Raw genomic sequence first — 15,698 nt, 5'->3', positions numbered from 1 at the left:
CTGAGCTCTAGCTGATTTCTGATGCATTCAGATTATCCAGCTAGCATAACTGCTAGCGAACATCCAAAAATTTTCACCCTTCCATCTCACATTTCACCTTGAAGGAGCGGCACTCTATTGGGCTCAGAGCCTTCTTTATCAAGCCAATTAGCTTAACACAAAAGCAGTGAATAAGGCTCATTCACACAACGCTCAATGGCCTGTAAAATCCCCAATATTTCAAAATGGTCTCAGGCCAAATGCTGCTGTAAAAACTGTAACCGAGGCCTTAAGGAACCAAAGCGTTAGATTTTCTGACAGCATTAAAAATAAACTTAACATACCTACATTTGATGTGGAGATCTGGTCACGTAATGTAAAGAAAAAGTTCATGAACAGATCAGATATAATTTCTTTTCTAACATTTGAGGACCCAAGTTTGCAAGGAACAAAAGGAAATGATTAACGGGAAATATGCATAGTACAAAAGAGACTTTATAGTCCAAAAAGGGATGTCCATATTTAGAAACACTTGATTCCTGCCATCAGGGTTCTTTGCTTCTTCCTGAATGTGTGTCTCGGCCATGAGAGAAAGAGAAAGCCTGTGCATGTTCGTGTCACACACACAAAAACACAAATTACCTATCACCAGTTGATTTGCTTACTGATTAAAAGCAAAATGTTAAGATTTTAGGAGGCAAGCACGATTTTTATTTTTAAGAGCCCCGTTCTGCCAAATGCTTGCCCCTCCCCCACGATGTCTCATCGACACCACTGTAAGCTCAACTAAACCCTTGTTTGTGGGGGACGGGGGGGGGGAGAACCCTGTTACAAAACATTAACTAACCCGTTTGAATTTGCATGATGTGAAAGTTCTGCCCTTAGTGTGGACAAGGACAATCACATTTAAAAACACATTCGTTGGTCGTGGTTATCTCAAGAAGGGATCTGAGTATGAATCACAACTGATACATTTTTAAGCACCACCTTTCCTGGTCTAGATGCCAGGTTCTATTTACAAGGTGCTTCTTAAGGCATTTTCTAACACAACGCTTTTTTCCAGTCTAAACAGGACCCCAAAGAGATCTTGTATGATAGGGCTCTTATGTTGTAAGCACTGCATTTGGGATTTTGTGGCTAAAGCAGACCTCATCCTAAACTAGAATGTTTTCCCTAGAGTTTCTCATCTTTGCTACCAACAGTTCAAGTCCACATGCTCTAGACTAGCATGTGCAAGAGGCTAGCAGCTGCCAACATTTTAAGCAATTGGCCCCAATCCCTGACCCTGCTCCAAGCCCTGTTAGGCATGACAACATGGTGTTTAAAATGCAGATAACCACTTATGACTGTCTACACTAATGCTCCCACCATTGCTACGACCAGAGGAAACAGTGGGACATTTTAAGAGGAAAAATGCTAGTTCATACACAGCTGCTGTCACAAGGTTTCATGAAATAAGCTTTTCTTCCACATCTTCTAAACCAGTGGTTTTCAACCTCTTTTCATTTGCGGAGACCTAAAAAGTTTAAAATGGAGGTGCAAACCCCTTTGGAAATCTTAGACAGTGTGCGGACCCTCAGGAGTCTGCAGACCACAGGTTGAAAATTACTGCCCTAAACCCATAAAAAAATAATTTCCTCTGGGTTAGGACTTCTTACACCGGGGGCAGATTCTCAGCTGGTGTCGATTGTCATAGCCCAGCAATTTACATCAGCTGAGGATCTGTCCCCATGCTTCTAACCAAGGGACAGCTGCTACCAAAAGTCACCAACTTTCCCCAAAATTTGAAAGAGTGCAAGTTAGTGGTTTCTGATAAGGTTTGCTCACCTATAGCCAGAATCTGTATCGTACTGGGTTTCTGAAGCCAACACAGTGCCATACAATGCAAAACTGGCAGCAGTGCTAATTGCGTCTCATCTCCATGCCCTTCCCGCCCCCCTATCACCTGTTCCCTGATAGGGTCATTAGGGCTCCTTAACAATCTCTTGCAAAGAAATAAAGATTGGAGAGCAAAAGAATGTAGTGGGAGATGGAGAGGAGGAAAGGAAGAGAAACTTTGGGTAACTGGATTTAAAAGTGATCTACAAAGTGGGGGGAGTTGGTTTATGCCTTTGTTTGTTTCTTTAGGGCAATGTTTCCCAAACTTGTTCCGCCGCTTGTGCAGGCAAAGCCCCTGGCGGGCGGAGACGGTTTGTTTACCTGCCGCATCTGCAGGTCCAGCCGATCGCGGCTCCCACTGGCCATAGTTCACTGCTCCAGGCCAATGGGAGCTGCTGGAAGTGGCGGCCAGTACGTCCCTCGGCCCGTGCCACTTCCAGTAGCTCCCGTTGGCCTGGAGCAGTGAACTGCGGCCACTGGGAGCCACGATCGGCCGAACCTGCAGACACGGCAGGTAAACAAATCAGCCCGGCCCACCAGGGGCTTTCCCTGCGCAAGCGGCATTCCAAGTTTGGGAAACACTGCTTTAGGGCATACAAAAGACTGAATAGTGGCTGTTGAAGGGTTTGGGGTTTTTTAACCTGCTTGTTTCACCTCCTTCAATTTATTAGGAATGTCAAGTTTGGTCTTCCCTGGCTTTGCTGGAGAACTTTCTGGTGGTCTCAGGTGAGCACTCACACTTAAATTGAAAGCGGTGTGTATTCATCAGGTATTGTAGTTAGAGGGGTGTTAACAAAACCCAGAGCTTTTAACAGGGCACTGACCACTTGACTGGGAAACTGCAGACCTGGGTTCTATTCCCTACTCTGCCAGGAATAAATCAAAATCTCTTTCTCTGAGATACCCTGTCCAGTCTCTTAATTCTTATATTGGCGTACTTCGATTAGTTCTCTAGTGACCATAAATTCTTGCAGGGTAGAGAAGGTTGCCTTTTTCCAATTTAAAAAAAAAGTTTGTTTGTTTGTTTTTAAATATAAAGTTATATGTATTACACTTAAAAAAAAATCGGACCTTCGTAAATTCTAAAGAAGCAAGGTAGAGCCCAAGCATTTCTGCAGATCACCTCTAAGGCTTTTTAGATTAGAAATACTAGGTCTGGTCTATCTTCTTTTGTTGGAAGACTATGGACTACCGGTGAGTTATCTAGATTGTGGCATTGCAATGGAGCAAAACACTTGAATAACAGTAAGAAGCAAGGGATATTTAGAAACTGCTTGATGATGTTTTGTGGGGGTTTGTGAATATATATTTTACACAAATTCCTGACAAACCTTTTGAGAGAAAAAGTTCTTTGTGAAAGACTTAAACACCCTTTGACCGAGAGCTGAGAAAGCTTCCACCAGTCACTGATACCTGTAACAAAATAAGCAGGAAGACAAAACTCTATATGCCTAAGATAAAAAGGAAATAAAATGCACCACACACACCTTTTTCCTTTAAAACTTTCTGGCTTCAAATCAAAAATCACAAATCTGGTCACAATTCAAAAAAGGATGCAAATAATTTTTTTCTCTAGCTTTTGCAAAGCAGTCAGTCTTTCATAAATCATCCTCAAGAAATGTATGGTAGACAGGCAAAAGCAATCAAATATCTTTCCTTTTGTCAGTTACCTTTCATCACAAATGATCCCAAAGTACTTTACAACATTTCAGCTGTTCGTTTTTGTTAATTTTCTAAATTAACAGGAAGTAAATATTACATTTTGCAAGTAAAAAATACTTATAAACAACACACTCTTAAAACCTGAAAGCCAAATCAAATTTGATTAAAAATAGAAGTGGGCTTACTATGATTAATTTCAATTCACACCCCTGAACTATTTGTGTTTTGGTGGAGGGATCCCTGTATATTATACATCATGTACCTTCTTATACAGGATCTTGGAAATTCTTCAGTCAATGCAGGTTTAGATAGGAATACAGCACTACCACAACAGTGCTTCCAAATCTATGAAGGATCCACACCAGAATTCAGAAGTGAATACTAAGCCTAAAATATGGTCAGAAAACCTTGATACGTAATGAGGAATGAGCGTTAGTTCAAAGCAATGGCCCTGCACACTGTTGAATATCCTAAAAATGTCAGTGCCTGTGTTAAAGTTTCCCAGGCCCATCGCAAGGCTTAATTACTATTGTTCTGGCAATTCATGTTAGATTTGGTCAACCACATGAAATCACCCGTGTCAGGGACACACTTACAAGAGGGTAGTCCCCACAATGTGGTTCAAACATTTCCACCTTGCAGTGCAGACGGGATGGGTATTTGCTTTGATTGCTCCCACGTGCACTGTGCTGTAGCCTCTAAAGAACTAAACCTTGCTGTAGGACTGGGATTCTCAATCTCCTGAGTTCTTATCCTACTCCAAACAATGCACTCTGTGGCCTTGGCCAAGTCAATTACCTGCCTCTCTGCCTCAGCCTCAGCAGCCCATCTAAGCCTCAGCAGCTCATCTAAGAAAGAGGATAAGCCCTATTCAGCTATCTTGTAGGGCTGGTGAGGATATGCCATTCTCCTCAGGAATAAGAGAGGGACACCAGGGTGGAAACAAAACAGGAGAGAATACTTACTACCTGGAAGACTGGGAGATGCAGCAAGCACCAGGTAGTTGCAAAATGGCCCCTCTACAGTTGCAGCTACTTGGCTCTGCCAAACGTAAAGGGCCAGCCACTGAAAGGCATGCTGGGAAAAAAGTTCTTACAGGAGGACAACAGTGTCAAACAGAGTTCTTAGGACCAAGAAGCACCAGCATATTTCATACATTATGAGGAATAGATGTTTGCAAAGCACTTTGAGCATACAGCTTAATCCTCACACATTAGTATGCAGAATGCCAAATTACAAACTTACTCTGAAAAAGAGGGACAAGGGTACTTCATACAGCCTAAAAACTTCAGGTGAGGATGTTCATGACTTGGTCCCCTTTGCACTGCATGCTGGGATATGTTCAAGGAATAACTGTATTGGAACCAGGTCCCTGGAACAGTTTATTTTACAGTACAGTTGTAATTTACTGTTTGGTGTGCTGCCCTAATAAAGAGAGAAACATGTGACTTGCTAATTACTAGTGCCCATTCAATTACTTCCTCAGGGAGTTGGGTTTGGTTTCTGTCACTATGTCTACACTGGATCCCATCCAGGTATGCACTACAGTGCCTAGCTCCTCCTGCTCCCAAGGACCTATACCAGACCCTCACTAGAACTCGCATCTATATAGCACGAATTCGCATATAACAGTCATGGCCCTGGAGCCCAAATTTAATTACTTTAAACTGCAAATTAATTTTAACATGGTCCCTGCATTAACGCAGTACCGCGCATGGATCCCAAATCCTGTGTTCTAGTGAGGATCTGGTATACTTCTATTGTTAGCATGCTAGCTCAGAGCTAGTGTGGGACATCTCCACAAGTTGGAATTTCCACCTTCAGTGCAGACATACCCTATGACTAATTAAAGGATCAGAGGGTAATTAAAAGGGGGCTTTGACAGAAGTGCAATACCAGAAGCCCAGCTCCACAACGATCCCAAGTCAACAGACAAGAAAGGCTGACCTATCATGCCCCAGAATCCCAAGGGTGATCCTATAGCCAAAAAAATCTTCCTGTGATAAGAGACAACTTGCCTCACGAAGTGCTTAATCCAAACTAGTGTCCATCTACAATTTTAGATTTTGTTTGTTTTAAATACTACCAAGAAATTAACTGTTCAAATGTAGCAGTTAGAGAAAACACATTGTTTTAAATATGCTGATATGTATGATAGGATTCCCAAAGCAGGGTCCCATTTTATCATGGAGCTGCAGTAGGGTCTACATTGATTGCTCTTACATTGATTCAACACGTATTTGGGCTACAATTGTTAAGTAACTGAATTTTTAGGCCATTGATGAAAGTAGCAGCCCCATAGATGCATTGATACAAATACAACAGAGAGACTTTTTTTTTTTTTGTAAATACGGGTTTTTGTGGAGACTGGCACTTCAAAGAATCACATGGTCTACTCTGTAGGCTATAAAACTACCACTTTTTTTTTTTAATAGAAATTAAAAATATATATATATCAGTTCATACAAAAATAATCAGGTTTTCATCAAAAAACTTAAGTAAACCTTTCTGTCTTCAACTATATTGTGACATCAGCTTAACATGCCTCATTGGGCCTTTATAATACAGATCTGGGTCTGATTTTCAGAGGTGCTGAGTACATGCCATTCCCAGTGTAATGAAATGGAGTAGTGGGTGCTCAGTATTTTAAAAATCAGAGCTACATTTGTGTGATTCTTCCACATCAGTGGGGCCTGTCTGGTTAGTTCAGAGTACAACCTTGCCGTTAGTGTGTGGTTTCTGGAGGAGGATGTGTATTTTGCTAACAAGCTAGATTCAAGTCCTTAAAGGCAGCTATCCTAAAATTCAAATAGAAACAAAAACAAATGTTCTTAGACCACCACTAAATAGTGGCACAGGACACTAATATGTACAGTTCTCCCAATGGCAAGGAACTCCTCTGTAATTTTTTGCCTAAAGCATTCAAGTGCTAGTGGTCACATCCCACTCTGAACACTTGTCTGTAAACGTCTTTCTCCATCTGTGCCTTTAGATTGTAGGTCCTCTGAGGAAGGGACTTGATATGTCTGGCAACGATCTTCTACTATGTACTACTAGATAAACTAGTCCCCTCACTGGTTGAGCATTGTGCTCCTAAGTCTGCCCCTCTACAGTGGAGTGGCATGGATGTAACTGGAGGTCAGAATTTAATTCCATTTGATTCAGAAAATAATCTTCCCCCTCACCTAAGGTGCATTTGACCTTGATTTAAGGCTCTAACCACAGGGCAGATTAGAGGGATATCAACTTGAAAGTCACAATTTTCTGTCTATTTTACAGTTACTATTATCTACTTTTAACACTCAAGTACTATAACAGAGAAGTTAATGGAAAATGTCCCATCTCTCTCCCCTGACCTTGTTCAGTCTGGTTTTGAAATCAATTTAAACAGTTGTAAGTTTTGAATGAAAAGTCACCCTAGTAACCAGGAAAGCAAAAGCACCTGTTTTACTTTAAAAAAAAAAACAAAACAAAACAAAACAACCAAGCATTTCAAAAGGTTTAGAACATACTATTTAAAAGAGAACTGGATAAATTCATGGAGGTTAAGTCCATTAATGGCTATTAGCCAGGATGGGTAAGGAATGGTTGCCCTAGCTTCTGTTTGTCAGAGGGAGGAGATGGATGGCAGGAGAAAGATCACTTGATCATTGCCTGTTAGGTTCACTCCTTCTGGGGCACCTGGCATTGGCCACTGTCAGTAGACAGATACTGGACTAGATGGACCTTTGGTCTGACCCAGTACGGCTGTTTTCATGTAAAAGTGTGCTCTACCAGCCATTAGAGCTTCCTGCAGTTTCAAAAAAATTCAAGGTGATGCACCTAAATGTAACAAAAGCCAATGGGGAAAAAACATGTTATGTTCATTCACTCCATGCTATTTATCTGTACAGAAACTGTAAGAAGTATCATTACGACTGTAAAAAACACACTTGAAGCATAGAAGTCTGAGTTGCAAGACCCTTATATAAGCAGTTCAGTTTTATATCATCTCAAAGCACACTATATCCTAGGACTTTGCAGGATGGTATTACGATTTGGAGTAGTTAGTAATGCATACGGCAAGATTGTAACCAACTGTGGCAACTCAGTAGACTGAGCGTAGCTCGAAACCATGTCTTATCTGGGCACTGCTTGGTAGTGTCAGCACTCAACTATTTTGGTTGCTCAGATGACTAAGCTGTTTGATTTACAATGAATTAATATGCAGACTTCCACAGGCAGTGACAGATACATTTCTACACTTAGTATGCCAAGTAAACAGCAAAAGGTATTACAGTTCCTGAAGGATACCCACCAGCACAATGTACATGTACCATCAATTGTGGATTTCCACTAGGAACTGTAATTTCCTTCCATCAAAAGGATCTTGGAATAGGAAAGGGGGTAGGGGAAGTGTACCTACTTTTTTGGTGATGCTCACATACTTAACTTTTAGTTCTAAGTTGCTTCCATGAGACTGAAGCCAGTTTAACCCCTCTTCTTCTGCATTAAATGTTTGCCTGCGCTTGAAATGCTAGTGGTACAGGTGCAGTGCTTCAATATAGACATTACCTCTGCCCGGGAGGGTTTCCCCACCAGGGTAGGTAATGCCTCTCAGCAAGACCTTGTAGCTACCTCAACGGAATTCCTCCATTAACCTAGCACCATCTACAGGACATGTCAGGTCAAAACTAACTACATTGCTCAGGTGGTGTGGATCTTCCCCCCCCCCCCCACACACACACACACACCCCCACCCACCCCCCCTTGAGCAAAGTACCTGGTTCAACCTAGCTTTTAGCATAGCCCAGGTCTCAGGTCACAATTCAGTCACTACAAGAGATTAAGTGATCCAATTGCAACTGAGGCTATTTAAAAAAAAAAGTGGTGTTTATGAGACACGGCCACTTGCACTGTTCTATGAAGCATTTACTAGAATATTTACATTAACACAGCATTTTCTCGGTCAACCTGAGTGACATTTTATTCACATCACAAGCATTACACACTGTCTGAACTGTACATCTGCAATTTGGTTTGCATAAGCAATGCAAACAGGCTATAGCTGGGTATTTACCATAACTCATTATACTCTTGTAAACTTGCCACCTATGGTGATTTATGTTTCACCTCAATTAATGCAAAGATATTCCACTTCCATCTCTATAGTTGTGAAGTACATTCTCTGCTCTCCTCTGCGGACAGAGCAAAAAGGAACACAAATAGCAGGCAGCAAAAGGATGCTAGTTTTATTCTTTCAAAAATCATGCATTTTTGGTGCTCAGAAGAGTACCTCTAACTAATTTAAAGTAGTTACTTTCCTCTTTTATAAAAAGGACATCAAAATATCCCATGTGGAATCGTTCAGAGTCATGTGTCAGTGGACACAATATGTCTAAATATTCACAGGGGGTAGTTACAGAACCTCAACCCACCTCCCCAGATCCAATTCACATATGTAGTTAAAGAAAGGCAAGTGTATTAGGTGCCTGTGCCACCACTTCTAGTTCAGCAGAGAAGCCAAGCGATTGTCTAGTATTTCTCCTGCCAACGAGCAGAACACTAGGAAAAAACCACAAGTCTGAAACAGTTTAACACAGGACAAAAAAGGCACATTTTAATATGTACAGCAATGCATTTGGGCTATAAAGTGTACCCAACACAACTGAAAAAAAAAGAATCCAATGTAACGTATGCTTTTATAATTGTTCAGTTGAATCAGCCTCATTCCTAGCCACCTACCTTTCTGCATCTCTGAATGCTGCTATATATACACACACACACAATTAGTCATGAATGTTCATTTAGGCTCCCATGTTCAAGTAATAAAATTCAAACTTGCATAGCATCTTACGCCACTCAGCCATAAACAGGTAAGATTGCATATTAGCTTGAGCAGCCATCTCTTTCAATTCAGCCAGTTTTAGCTAGCCACCATTTTTATCCTTGAGACAGAATGTTTCCTAAGTTACCCACCCTGAGGGATGCCACAAACTTCGAGATGAACTTTTTGCTGTTAAGATACTTTTCAACCAGAAATTTAGAATGTTGTCAAGAACAGTTTTAAAAACGTAATACTGTTTATTTTGCTTCAAAAAACATTTCAGCATTCTAAACATACAAAAAAAACCAACATAACGTAGCAAATTTGTTTAAGTACAGAGTGTTTTTGAACTTCAATTGCTGCACTTGCTCTTCACTCCGGTGACAATGAAGAGAGGTCTACAGTTTCAGTTTAAAAAACTACCGCACTTAACTAAAAAAACCCATACACTTCTCATGCCAGCTGAACCCCCTTCCACAACTAAGAATGGCAGCAGAATGCTAATTTCACTATATACAGAAAGACAACTTTAAGCTAAATGGACGCCCACTGTAGTGTAAATAGATCTACCCTCACAGTGCATGCTTTGGGCCATGGCACCCTATGGAAGGTACAGCCGTCCAAAGTAATCACCCCTCCCTCAAGGCATCACAACTCTAAGCATGTACCACAAGAATTTGTCTAGTTTTTACAAACTATAGATATGTACAGTTTATAACCCAGGATTTTCTAGCCAATAACCATATAGTAACACCACCTTACAAATTAAAAAAAAATGCTTGAAACATTTTTAAATGCTTTGTTACACCAACAGCAAAGTGCACAGAGTGAGGAGAACACTAGAGCGCCTTTCCATTTTAAAAATGTTTGGAAATATGTACAACTTTGATACAGTTTCAGGGTGCTCACTACACCCATGGCCACTTCATGTAAACCAGTTACAATTTCTAGAGCACTTTTAGAAACTACAATGTGATCAGAATCCGAATTTTGTAATTAAGCCTAATGAGGGCAACAGCACCATCTCAAATAAGAGGTGCTTCATTTATGGTGTTTCCCCTACTCTATGGTATTCACATCAGACAAATATCGTACAGTTTTATTCATCATCCTCATCTTCTTCATCCTCCTCTTCATCATCCTCATCCTCTTCATCTTCTTCCTCTACCTTTTTCCGAGCAGCTTTGGCTGCTGCACCCTTTGCACCATCAAACTTTCCTTTCGACTTGTAGTCTGCAACATCCTGCAAAGTCAAGAGGATGTCTTAATTTGCTGTATGTTTATTGCTTAGATGTAAGTGTACAGAGATACTAGCTTTCAGCAGCCTTCTCCCCAAGGGAAAGGCTGCTAGACCTCGTCTACGGGCTTGTGGCTACCAAAGCGTACCTGAGTAGTCTAAGCATTAAGTTTGAATCCTGGGTTCATAAATTTAAAAAAAAAAAAGAAAACAAATTGTAAGAAACATTCACTTCCAGAAGTTAGAGATGTTTACGTAAATCTTATAGTGCTATTAAAAAAAGAAAAAGACTGGTTTCTTCAGCAAAGCCAAAACTTCACTTCATAAGAGGTGGTGACAGGGATCTACCGTGTATCCCAAGGAACAAGAAACTTGCCTGAAGTTTCCCAAAGGGTAAATTCAGCCATTATATGGAAGTTTAAGTGTACTATATATGTATCCAGCATACTATGTCTTGCTGCTAACCAGTCTCTAGATGTTACAGAAGCCTTATAAACATGCCCCCTGGGTAATATGGATCTCTTCATTAAAACTAAGTGTTTATGCCCACATCAGCTCTAATGTTACTAAGACGCTCAAGCTACAACCTAGCCTTACCTTTTCATATTTCTCCTTCAGTTTAGCTGCCTTATTATTGTAAGGCTGCTTTTCACCATCACTGAGGTTGTTCCACATTTCACCAAGTTTCTTTGCTACATCCCCAATAGATATGCCAGGATTTGTGGATTTGATCTTGGGACGGAATTCTGAACAGAACAGGAAGAAGCCAGACCTTGGAGAAAAGTTTCATATTAAAATGAGCATCTCAGAATCTGAAACTGAATATCAGAACTGGGAAAGCCTTCCAGCTCTTTCAATCGTCAAGTCACCCAAATGATTCACAAGACTGGAGACTATCAACAGCTAGAGTCTCCGAGGAAGGGGAAGAAGCGTTTAAAAACAAAAAAGATATTTGTGTTTGCTAATGGACCCGGCTTGCAAAGCGTAAGTGTTGGAAAAATATGCAAGATTTTAAATTTGCATTATTTGAAGCAGAGTGTTTTGGATGCCAATTTATCACTTCCTTCCTCTTACTGTTTTAGATTTAGTTGATAGAAGATATCAATTTTGCAACTGTCCAGCTATTTTAGTCACGTTACTTAATGCTCCACAAATTGTGGATTTCAGCTGTCAGAAAGTTTATAAACGGGTACTAATAAACCTATTTCATGTTATCATGATTCTAGCAGTGATTGGGTGTTCAATTTTCACCTAGAGAAAGCTGCAACTGCAACAGCTAACTTTGAGTTGAGCTATTCATATGTAACAGCATTGTGAGAAAGTTACTTACGGTGGCCGTTTTGGGGCATTAGGATCCTTCTTCTTCTTGCCACCCTTAGCTGGGCCATAATCCTTCATTTCCCGATCATACCGTACCTTGTCGGCTTTTGCCATTTCATCAAATTTGGACTTCTCTTTGCCTGACATGGTCTGAAAGAAGATACACAGTAGATGAGCACTCAAGTTAGTGAGTTTCCCTTTTCAGTTGGAGGTACGTACTTTGTCTTCACTGGACTGAGGCCACCTTGGAGGACAAGGGTTCGCATCAAAGCACAGTCCCAAATGGCAGTCTCAGCAAGGGCCAATAATTGAATTGACCTAAGGCCTCCTCCTTCTACAGTTAGGCTATTAAAATAGCAGGAGGTGGCCTCTTGGTAGAGGTGTGCAGGAAAAGAAAGGACGCGTGTACGGTGGAGAGAGAAGTTTCCAATGCAGTCTAAACTTTTCCGATCCCTAGAAATCACGAACAAAATTAAGAATGGGATAGGGATTGAAAAGAAAGTCAATCTCCAATTTAAACAAGTGTCACAAGAAGTTACAATTCTAGAAAGACAGCTGTCACTTCAAGACAATAGTGAATTAAAGTACCTTCCACCTTTCTGAGCACTTCTTGGAAAACTCTGCAAAGTTGACTGGAACCTCTGGGTTCTTCTTCTTATGTTCCTCACGGCATGTCTGCACAAAGAAGGCATAAGCAGACATCTTGCCCTTAGGCTTCTTCGGGTCACCTTTAGCCATCCTGTCTCTGTAAGGAGGAGAAAAGGATAAATCACAGATATAAACTGTTCTACCAAGTAAACACTCAGGTTGAGTATGGACAGAAGTGATGCTGCCTCAAGTAGTGTGTCATTATAGAGAGATTAAAATGTTTAATAATTTGTCTTAATTTTTTATAATTTTATTTATAAATATACATTTAAAATATTTGTTTGAGTTGGCTGCCACATTAGAGCTTGAACAGACTGCATAATGCCAGCCCAAGAGTTATTCCTTCAGGAGAGCTAGAGTTCACATGTAAGTAGCTGTCACCCAACAGGAAAGGTTCCACTGATTTCCCCCTGGTATAAATGCAATAATTGTGGTTACAAAAGGTGTGCAAATAAGGGCCCGTTTCAAACACATCATCACCTGCCAACCTCTGCAAGACTAGAAGGATTTGCTTTTGCTCCACCAAGTGACCTGGTTTAGAGGTGTCATGGTCAGAGCGCAAGGATGTGATTAGCAAGTTACCAATGCTAACTTTTGGGTGGTGTTTAAAAAAAAAAATTAATTTTTCTAGCCTCCTGCAGTAATATTTTTCATGTGCAGCCTTAAGAGAGTTTGAAATTTTAATTTTTATTGGACTAATATTAATATTTAATTGTGCACCCTAATGCCACATGGGCAATAAAAGTGGATTTCCAGAATCATTTCCACCTCTGCCCCCCCAATTTGTAAAGCGCTACAAACAGACATTTTCATCTCCTCCAAACACCTTAAAAAAAAATTCGGAGGGGGCAGGGGAGAGAGAAATCCCGTTTCGGTCACATATTAAGAGGCAGCAAATCTGTTTGCAAAGTTTCAGATTAAAAGGCAGGGTTGTTTTATGTTTTTACTCCCCCTTCTTTGCTTCCCGCCATCTTCCACTCCCCCCTTTGCCAAGGTCACAGCAAAAATAGAGACACCCCCCCCTTTTCGCATATTGCCCAGGGCAAGGGGCATTTGCGCTGCTGCGAATGGGGCCAGTGCAGCCTGGATGTGCCCAGCTCAGCAGCGCGCTCCTTTGCCTGGGACTCCAGTGGAAGGAGGGGAGAGAGGGAAAAAAAAAAAAAAAAAAAAAAACGACAGGTCACCAAGACACCAATAATTCATCTTCCATTTTGTGAAATGCTTCTTCATGAAAGAAAGTGCCCCTGAAATGAGCCCCTGTGCTGGCCTGGGGGGTGGCCCCGGGCGGGGGGCACAGCCTGGCAGGGCTGGGGCAGAGTATGGGGCTCTCGCCCGTGCCATAGGAGTATCTATAGCCTTGGTGCTAGGCAGGGATATAGAGAAGTGGTTGCTGTTCTCCTCGCCCATAGCCGGCTCCATTCGCTAAAATGGCTTCTCTAAGGCAGTGAGGCTGCTATGCCTAACAAAGCCGCACAGCCCCTTCTGCCCAACTAACGCCTCTCCGCGGGGGCTCCCGGGCCCCCAGCCCCCCCCAAACCACCCCGCGCCCTAGAAAAACCTCTGCTCTGTCCTGCCTGGGGGGCTGGGGGGCGTGGGGGCCGGGGCAAGGGCAGGAGAGGGGAGTTAAAGCGCCACCCCCCCCTCCTCCCATGTCCCTGCCTAGCGCAATACTCTGTATAACAAAGACTCCCGTGCAGCCATTACAGCCCAGGCTGCGCTCAGCCGCGCCGAGGGGGAAAAGTGCAAAAAGCCCCCAAACGACCCCCGGCCACCCCGCCAAGCACAAGGGGCGATAGGGAAAAAGGAACCGGGGCGAAAGCGAAAGGTCTGGGCGCTCTGCGGGGCTCCTGAGCGGAGATTTCCCCCGCCTAGATCCCCCCTCCCGATCGCTGTGCTGCTTACACGTCTTTCTTCCTTAGCCGGAGCTCTCAAGCGCCAGCCATGTTAATGCCCACAGCAGAGGGAAAGCGGCGCAAGAAAGAGGTGGCTTGGGGCTTCAGCCAGGGCACCGGGGCACGAAACCCACCTCGCCGGGCAGGGGAAGAGAAGCTAGAAGGGAAGCGAATAAATCGGGGGAGCGGGGCTAGCGGGATCGCGAGTAAAAAACTGTTTCGCCGGGGCACACGGGCGCAGCGCGCAGGGTTTATCCCTGTCAGATGCTAAAGCGACAGCCATATTAATGCAGAGTAGACAGCGGGCACAGCACTGCGCACGGCCGGCAACTTCCACCGCCGGCAGCCCCGCGGATCCCACCCGGGGCAGCGGCAGAGACGCGCCGCGCCGCGCATTTTCCCAGTCACTTTAAGAGTGAAAAAATCCCTGCCCGGGCGGGGGAGCCCAGAGTTAGCCCCGGTGCAGTCCCTGCACCAGCCCCATCGCTCCGGGCAGCGCGACACGCGGAAACGCTCCACACTTCGCGCGCCTAGCGGGATACTCCGCGGAGTATGGGCACCCCTGCGGGAGGGGGGACCCGGGAGAGAAGAGGGGATTTGGGGAGGGTGCTGCACCCCTCTCCCCGGTAGCTCCCCAGCACAGCTGGAGCGGCACCCAGCAGCTGGACCCAGGAGCATTTCTTGCCGTGGGAACCGCGGAGCGGAGAGACGGGGGAAGGGGGAAAAGTTTTTTAATAAAGCAGGGGAGTGGGAAAGCCCGCGGAAAAGGAAGGGAGAGAGAAAAGGGAGCGGAGGAGGAAGAGAAAAGGGGGATCGGGCGCGGGGGGGAGGGGCGAGGGCAGCCGCCCCCCGAAAAGTTGCCCGTCGGAGCCGCGGCGGAGCCGAACCTACCTGTATTGTTCGCTAGTCTGGGCAGTAGCTGGAGCGCAGGGCACGACGCTGGGCTCAGCACTGCTCAGCTCAGCCTCGCGTTGGCTGCCTCCGAGAGCGGCCTGATTGGCTGCTGGGCTCCGCCGTTTAAAAGAACCTCCTCGCCCCGCCATTGGAAGGGACGCTCATGAATATGAATCACGGCCGGGCACCGATTGGCCGGCGCCGGCCCAGGTCATTCATTCAAAAGAACACCCGCCTGGGGAAGAGTTGCCAGCCGCTGGGGAAAAGTTTGCAGCAAGAGCGAGGGGGTACTACCGCGGCTGGCCGGGCCAGCCCAGTCTCCGGGCCCACGCTTCTGCCTCGGCCACATCCGCGGGACCATGGGCTCTGCTCCGCTCTCCTG

General features: G+C 43.8%; 1 protein-coding gene across 1 annotated transcript; it reads right to left on the bottom strand.

Moving 5' to 3' along the window:
• Positions 1-9,562: 9,562 nt before the first annotated feature.
• HMGB3 (high mobility group box 3) lies at positions 9,563-15,417 on the bottom strand. Its single transcript, XM_050964764.1, has 5 exons — positions 15,314-15,417; positions 12,471-12,627; positions 11,893-12,032; positions 11,160-11,334; positions 9,563-10,568 (listed from the first exon to the last, which is right to left on the bottom strand). The coding sequence occupies exons 2-5, from the start codon at positions 12,618-12,620 to the stop codon at positions 10,425-10,427; spliced, it is 609 nt and encodes a 202-aa protein (XP_050820721.1). The 5' UTR covers positions 12,621-12,627; positions 15,314-15,417; the 3' UTR covers positions 9,563-10,424.
• Between the last annotated feature and the right edge of the window lie 281 nt (positions 15,418-15,698).

This window comes from Gopherus flavomarginatus, chromosome 8 (genome assembly GCF_025201925.1).
Source record: "Gopherus flavomarginatus isolate rGopFla2 chromosome 8, rGopFla2.mat.asm, whole genome shotgun sequence".
Taxonomy (NCBI): domain Eukaryota; kingdom Metazoa; phylum Chordata; order Testudines; family Testudinidae; genus Gopherus; species Gopherus flavomarginatus.
This window is presented reverse-complemented; position numbering and strand designations above follow the sequence as displayed.